We start from the raw sequence: 6,924 nt of genomic DNA, 5'->3' as shown, positions 1-6,924 counted from the left end.
GAGGAAAACATTGAGGGCACAGGGGAAGCCACGGCACAGAAGAGATGATGTCTGTGTCCGTATATTCGTTTTTTGTGCATCAGAGTAGATATACAGAAATTGACTCATGATGGCAGATTCACATACAATAAACTCTATTTAAAAAAAAAACCAAACAATCCAGGGCGCCTGGATGGCTTAGTCGGTTAAGCACCCAACTTTGGTTCAGTTCATGAACTTGTGGTCCGTGGGTTCAAGCCCCATGTCGGGCTCTGTGCTGACAGTTCAGAGCCTGGAGCCTGCATTGGATTCTGTGTCTCGTTCTCTTTCTCTGTCCCTCCCCCACTTGTGCTCTGTCTCTCTCTGTCAAAAATAAATACATGTAAAAACTAAAAATTAAAAAAAATTTAAAAACCCAGAAAAACCCTATCTTTGTGTTTTAGTTGACAGTAGAGATTCTGTTTATTGAGTGACTTCCTTTTCTCACCATTTCATCCTGTAACTGCTATCCATTATGCATTCTTGCATTATATGACATAGATTAACAAATTAGCTGAGGTCATAAAAAGGAAGATAACATATATTCACAAGCCAGCTGTTCATCATTTCAAATATTTTAAGTTGAGCCACCTGCTGCCTCTTCCCGTTAAGTGGGACATCCCACAGCAACGTTAATCCTAGCGGACCTGGGCCGGGCTTCCTACAGTTCCTGTGGCAGCCTTCCGCCACTGGGCTCAAAAGTGTGCTTGGAAATTCAAAGACGTTTTGAGATTTTTCCCAAGCAAACATAAGATGACCAGTCTCTTACCAAAAAAAGTCATGGACATCAAAGCCAAATACCGGTGATGTGGAGATGGCCCATAGTTCAGCCCCCTTCGTGAGTGCTCATAATTGAGGACTGCCCGAGCACACGAAAGCAAGCCTCAGCCTTCTGTCCAAAGCCAGTAACGGCACGTGAGGGCTGATGTCAAGTTCTGTTGACTGTCTTCTGCTTCCTGTTCACCGCAGAGACAGAGTTTACAGGAAATGAAGGAGGCAAGTCGGGGAACTTTGAGTACTTCTTGCTCCCAGCCATGCATGCACGGTTCTTCTTGCTTAGAGATGCAACTGTGCATGCATTGTGTTTACTTCTCATTTTTTAAATGTTTGCTCATTTTTTAGAGAGAGAGCAGGGGCATGAGCGGGGTAGGGGCAGAGAGAGAGAGGAAACCCAAGCAGGCTCTGCGCCATCAGTGCAGAGCCCGATGTGGGATCTCAAACTCAAGAACCGTGAGATCATGACCTGAGCTGAATTCTAGAGTCAGATGTTGACCCAGTGAGCCACCCAGGCACCCCTGTGTTTACTTCTCTTCATTGAGAGTTAGACTTGGCTTGTTTGTTGTGCCTATGTCAGATGTCATCTGCCCCCCCGATCTTCTTGGAGTGAATTTATCCTTAAGGCTTGCCTCCATTTGTGTGTATTCCTGAGCACTGGTGAGAGTATTTAGAAGACTGGCATTTACCCTATTGATGATCTGAATTGATCAGTCTAGACCGAGTGGAATTTGATTGCAAATGTATCTGTTTCTGATACTTGTCTCATTCTGCTGTCAAAGGGGCCAGAAATGTTACGAGTTTCAGAAAGAAGTTCTCTGTATCTAGTCCAAATTGCGGTGCTCTAGACTGTACTTACACCAGTAGGAATCTGGATTCCTTCTTTACTATCATATGTGTGGATGGAGAGAGCTAAGCCTGGAGGCCACGCTTTCCTGTCCTGGGGCAGAAATTTGTGAAGAGGTGAAGGGGCTCTAACCTTTAAATCTATGGCTTCTAGCTATTGGAGCTCAGAAAATTCTATAACGCACTTTTCAGTGAAAACTGTTCACTATATTAGAATCTCTTTTTTCCTTTGCAGACCCTTCCTGTGGCCTTTTTAAATATGTGTTTGACACAGAGTGAATGTAGAAGCTGAAAATGCCTGGAAACTTTTGGGTTTCTGTCCCTCCTTTTCCTGCCCTTTTGCACCACTGCCTGATTTGGATGATGTGACATTCAGAGGGACACCCTAATTGAAGTCGCCCTTCAGCGAGGCACCTCTCTGGCCAAAGACCGTCTGCACGATTCAAGATGGCCAGTCAGCCGCCAGAAGGTGGGGCAGAGTCTCAGGTCCCCGACGAGCTGGAGTGTAAGATCTGTTACAATCGGTACAATCTGAAGCAGAGGAAACCCAAAGTGCTGGGGTGCTGTCACAGGGTCTGTGCCAAATGCCTCTACAAGATCATAGACTTCGGGGACTCCCCACAAGGTGTCATCGTCTGTCCTTTCTGCAGGTTTGAGACCTGCCTGCCGGATGATGAAGTCAGTAGCCTGCCGGATGACAACAACATCCTGGTGAACTTGACTTGCGGAGGCAAAGGCAAGAAGTGCCTACCAGAAAACCCTACCGAGCTGCTGCTGACCCCCAAGCGGCTGGCGTCTCTTGTCAGCCCTTCCCACACTTCCTCCAACTGCCTGGTCATTACCATCATGGAGGTGCAGAGAGAGAGCTCCCCGTCTCTGAGCTCCACTCCTGTAGTAGAGTTTTACCGGCCTGCGAGTTTCGACTCTGTCACCACTGTGTCCCACAACTGGACCGTGTGGAACTGTACATCCCTGCTGTTTCAGACATCCATCCGGGTGCTGGTTTGGCTGCTAGGTTTGCTCTACTTCAGCTCCTTACCCCTAGGGATCTACTTACTCGTGTCTAAGAAAGTCACCCTTGGGGTTGTCTTCGTCAGCCTCGTCCCGTCAAGCCTGGTTATTCTCATGGTGTATGGTTTTTGCCAGTGCGTTTGTCACGAGTTTCTAGACTGTATGGCACCTTCTTCTTAACCAATATGCAAACTAGGAAATCCGACACGCATTGCCATCTTTGAAGTTAGGTAATTTGTCATTTATTTATTTTATATTCTCTGTGAGTAGTATCTGCGACATTAACAAAATCATTGGCCCGATGTTTGTGGTCTCTTTTCCATCGAAATCTGGACTCTGTTGGTTTTCCTGTATGCTGGACATAAATGTGTTCATTTCTACTTAGGTGTTGGCAGAGACACAGAAATGTATGAGCTAAGCCTTCCTAGAGTGCTTCTTGGGAGTCTTCCCACAGAGAGGGCAAGACCTCCCCCGGCCCTGCTAGACGGGACCCAGGGGCGAGGTGTTGGGCTGCACTAGGGTCTCTGTTGACGGTTAGAGATGAACGGATTCCTCTTGTAATCCTCGACAGTCGATGGTGGAGGGTAGACACGGGAGGGAGGCTGCTCTAAGTCACAGCCCCTTAAAAAGTGTGACTCCTCCTGTGTCCTCCCACTCCCTTCCCACACCCGGTTGTTGACGCTCCCCAGAATCCTCCTCAGGTATTTTCTCTCTGAAGTTAATGCCACTGTCTATGGTCTGCTGCCCCAGTGAGGGACTCGTTCCCTCCACACAGGCCCCTTTGCCAAGAGGAAATCGGCCTCTTGCCCTTGTGTGGTTTCAATTAAATACTGTTTGACCACATTACTGAAGAGAAACTAAACCCGCTGCGGACTTTGCATTGCAGTGCATTTCCTGACAGAACATGGCCGCTTGTCCCTGAGACACGCCCTTTCCTCCACATTTATTTTCCTTTTGCCTCAGTCTGCGCGGAAGTTCTCACAGCCCACTTATTGGGGAAACCTTCAGTGGAGTCTTTCCCTAAAACATTTTAGTTGCGTTTTGTCTTGTCAACCATTTTGGGTCAGTGAGCCTCCGCCCCTTACCCAAAAATGAGGTTCCACTTCTTCCCATTGTATTTCAAATTCCAATGTGGATTCTGGAACTTAATCCTCTTAACAGTTTGGGGTAAATTGTGGCAGTGGCAGCCCAGAAACAACTGTTGAGATGTTCTAGCTCACAGTTTGAGGTGCCGAGGACCCATGTATTTTGCTGTACTGTATGGAATCGTAGCCCAAACATGACGATGTAGGCTCGTGTGCAAAACTGTGTTGCAGTAGGCCAGGCAAAGAGATGGGTGAGGCACACACAGAGCCGGCAGGCCGCCCAAGAGGACCCTCCCAGGAAATATAAAGGAAATAGCAGAGCACAACTTGACATATTGCTGTTCCAGTTGCTAGTCCATTTTAGAACGGATTCAAGTTCTTACATGATTTATTTCAAATAAAGGCATAACGTGTGCGACTCACGTTAATGAACTTCCTTCTGTGATGTAAGGGAAGTCGAATGTATATATTTATGAGAAGAAATTGTTTAGCAGATTTTAGGTTTGAGGGGATAGAATGTCCACAGAAAGTAGGTCAAATGAAAAAAAAAAGCTTTTTCAGCTCCTAAAACTCATTACTGATGATTAACATTAAAATATTTATTACTCTTAGAAAAGGGCATTACTAAGACTACTTTAACTTGTTGGTGATGAAACATTTGTAGTGTGACACAGTTACAGTGGGTCAGTCCAGTCTCCTAATTCAGGAAGAGTTGACACTTATTTTTAGAATAGTAGTAGTTTGATTTTAATCATGGAACTATTGACTTTGAGAATATGTACACGCAAGGTGAGGATGATGGGAAAACATATGTGGGGTGTGTGGCCAATGAATTGGAACCCCAGGTTACAGCTCAATACATTTATAATTTCATAAAACCTAGTTTAGATAGCATTGTGAATGCAGTTTCTGAAAACCCATTTGTACTTAGGGTAAATATAATGTTTAGGAGGTGTTTTGTGGTTCAGATTTATATATTTATAAGGTTTTTTTTTTTAAAAAAAAATGTTCATTCTGTCTGAAATGTACCATCAAATAAATTGGTGAGTAATATGATGAGATTTCTAGAAAGCTCTGGATGTGAGTACTGTGTATTTTGCTTATTTGTATAATGTCTGCAGTGCTAAATTTGTGTTTCTTTGTATATTGTGATAGTCTTTTTAGTTGCTGGTAACTTCATTAGGTTCTAAAGAGTTAAATGTAAGACAGCAAAAAAAAAACCTCTTCATGCTATTGAATGAAAACAGGACAGTGCTTCAATATTTTATCCACTGTGATAGTATTTTGTTGGTCCATTAAATTGTTACTGTGTCCACATCAGAAGTGTGATTTCTCTGACTCATGGTTGAGACTCACTTATTACTTTGGACTTCTAGTAACGTTAGATCATTGCAAACCTGCGCTTTTGGAAACACAGATGAAGCTAGTGCCTTTGTCATACTTGTGAAGATTTCAGAGCCTTCCCACAAAGCTGATCTAACGCATCCCACCTCTAAAAAGCCTTATACTTGAGAAAACAGACCAAACCAAAATCAAAAACAAAACAGGGGAGGAATTTCAGGAAGATGAAACAAAACTGTTATCTTTTTCTTGGTAAATAAATTTTTTGGTTTTAATGTGTTGGACTTATTTTCCAGAATCTGCCTTGCCAGTTGCCAGAACAGTGTCCCTTTTAGATGGGACATGACTAGCCTTCTGTGATCTGGGCAAATTTTTAGAATAACCTGACCTTTAACTATGACCATTTTTAGGCAAAGTGGCAATCACGTGGGAATACATAATGGTTCCGTGTTTACGATAATCAGTGAGTTGGCACCACATGTTAATCAAGAGCGATGATTTCCTTAATTTCTGAAGTTTTTGGACAAATAAGCAAGGAATCCAGTTAAGGAAAGGTATTACCTGCACTGGTCATAACTTAGTCGAGTCATGCTTACCAGCTAAGAGGCCCACAAGTGATGAACGTTTGTCTGGCTTTAAATGGACACCCCCTGACTTTGAAGAAGTGTTCTGATACGCCATCCAGATCGACGCAGACGCCAAAGGAATCCTGTATTGATAGATAAGCTGATACCATAGTATCAATGCCATGTCTTTGAGTCCCAGAGTACAGAAGACGTGGAAAAGAGTTAACTGGGGCACCTGGTTGGCTCAGTCAGTTAAGTGTCTGACTTCGGCTCAGGTCATGATCTCACAGTTCATGGGTTCAAGCCCTGTATCAGGCTCTATGCTGATAGCTCAGAGCCTGGAGCCTGTTTCAGATTCTGTGTGTGTGTGTCTCTCTCTCTGCCCCCACCCCCATTCATGCTCTGTTTCTGTCTCAATAAAAATAAACATCAATCAAAATTCTTTTAAGGAAAAGAGTTAACCTGAGTGTAATGGGAGCTCACTAAAATCCTCCCTGTTTCTGCCTTTTTTTGCATTTGAGGCTTGTTCTTTTTTTCCCATTCTTCTTGATAAAAAAAGAAAATACTTGCCTTAATTCTTTTTTAAAAATTTTTAATATTTATTCATCTTTGGGAGAGACAGAGAGAGACAGAGTGCAAGCAGGGGAGGAGGAGAGAGAGAGAGAGAGAGAGAGAGAGAGAGAGAGAGAGAGAGAGAGGGGGAGAGAGAGAGAGGGAGGGAGAGAGAGGGAGACACAGAATCCGAAGCAGGCTCCAGGCTCTGAGCTAACAGCAAAGAGCCCTATGCAGGGCTCGAACTCATGGACTGTGAAATCATGACCTGAGCCACAGTTGGCTGCTTAACTGACTGAGCCACCCAGGCGCCCCAAATACTTGTCTTAATTCTTTCGCAACACCACAGAGATAGCAAAGACTGTTCCAGAGCTTTCCTCAAAACCGATGGGAGATGTGGGTACAGGTAAGATCTCTGAAAAAGGTTCACCATTTGCTCTGGAAGCTTGAGTCCAATGTGTTTTCTGCATCTCTGCCCATTTGTTAGATGTTGACTTCTTGTGGCCTCAAACACTTTATGAACTTTTGTTCTCCTGTGAGGACCTCAAGGTTGGGTCTCCCCTGACGAGTTTACTTTTGTGTAAAACAGATATTTTTTTTTAAGAAGAATGTACACAGCTGGGTGTTGGAATTTGCGTGAATCCTAGTGACTCCTGGAGACAATACAGATTCGACTCAGTTGCTTATATCATGTAAATTTGTGGTATAATCCAAATCTCATCTAAATGTAC

At 43.9% G+C, this 6,924-nt stretch overlaps 1 protein-coding gene across 1 annotated transcript; it reads left to right on the top strand.

Annotated features, from left to right (window-relative positions):
• The first annotated feature begins 1,879 nt into the window (after positions 1 to 1,879).
• RNF182 (ring finger protein 182) lies at positions 1,880 to 5,057 on the top strand. Its single transcript, XM_029944384.1, has one exon. It carries the CDS (start codon positions 2,086 to 2,088, stop codon positions 2,827 to 2,829), a length of 744 nt encoding a protein of 247 aa, XP_029800244.1. The 5' UTR covers positions 1,880 to 2,085; the 3' UTR covers positions 2,830 to 5,057.
• The last annotated feature ends 1,867 nt before the right edge of the window (positions 5,058 to 6,924 follow it).

Source organism: Suricata suricatta, chromosome 7, assembly GCF_006229205.1.
Source record: "Suricata suricatta isolate VVHF042 chromosome 7, meerkat_22Aug2017_6uvM2_HiC, whole genome shotgun sequence".
Classification (NCBI taxonomy): domain Eukaryota; kingdom Metazoa; phylum Chordata; class Mammalia; order Carnivora; family Herpestidae; genus Suricata; species Suricata suricatta.
This window is presented reverse-complemented; position numbering and strand designations above follow the sequence as displayed.

Coding starts and splice junctions, on each gene's coding strand:
- RNF182 (XM_029944384.1), top strand. CDS start 2,086: ATGGCCAGTCAGCCGCCAGAAGGTGGGGCAGAGTCTCAGGTCCCCGAC.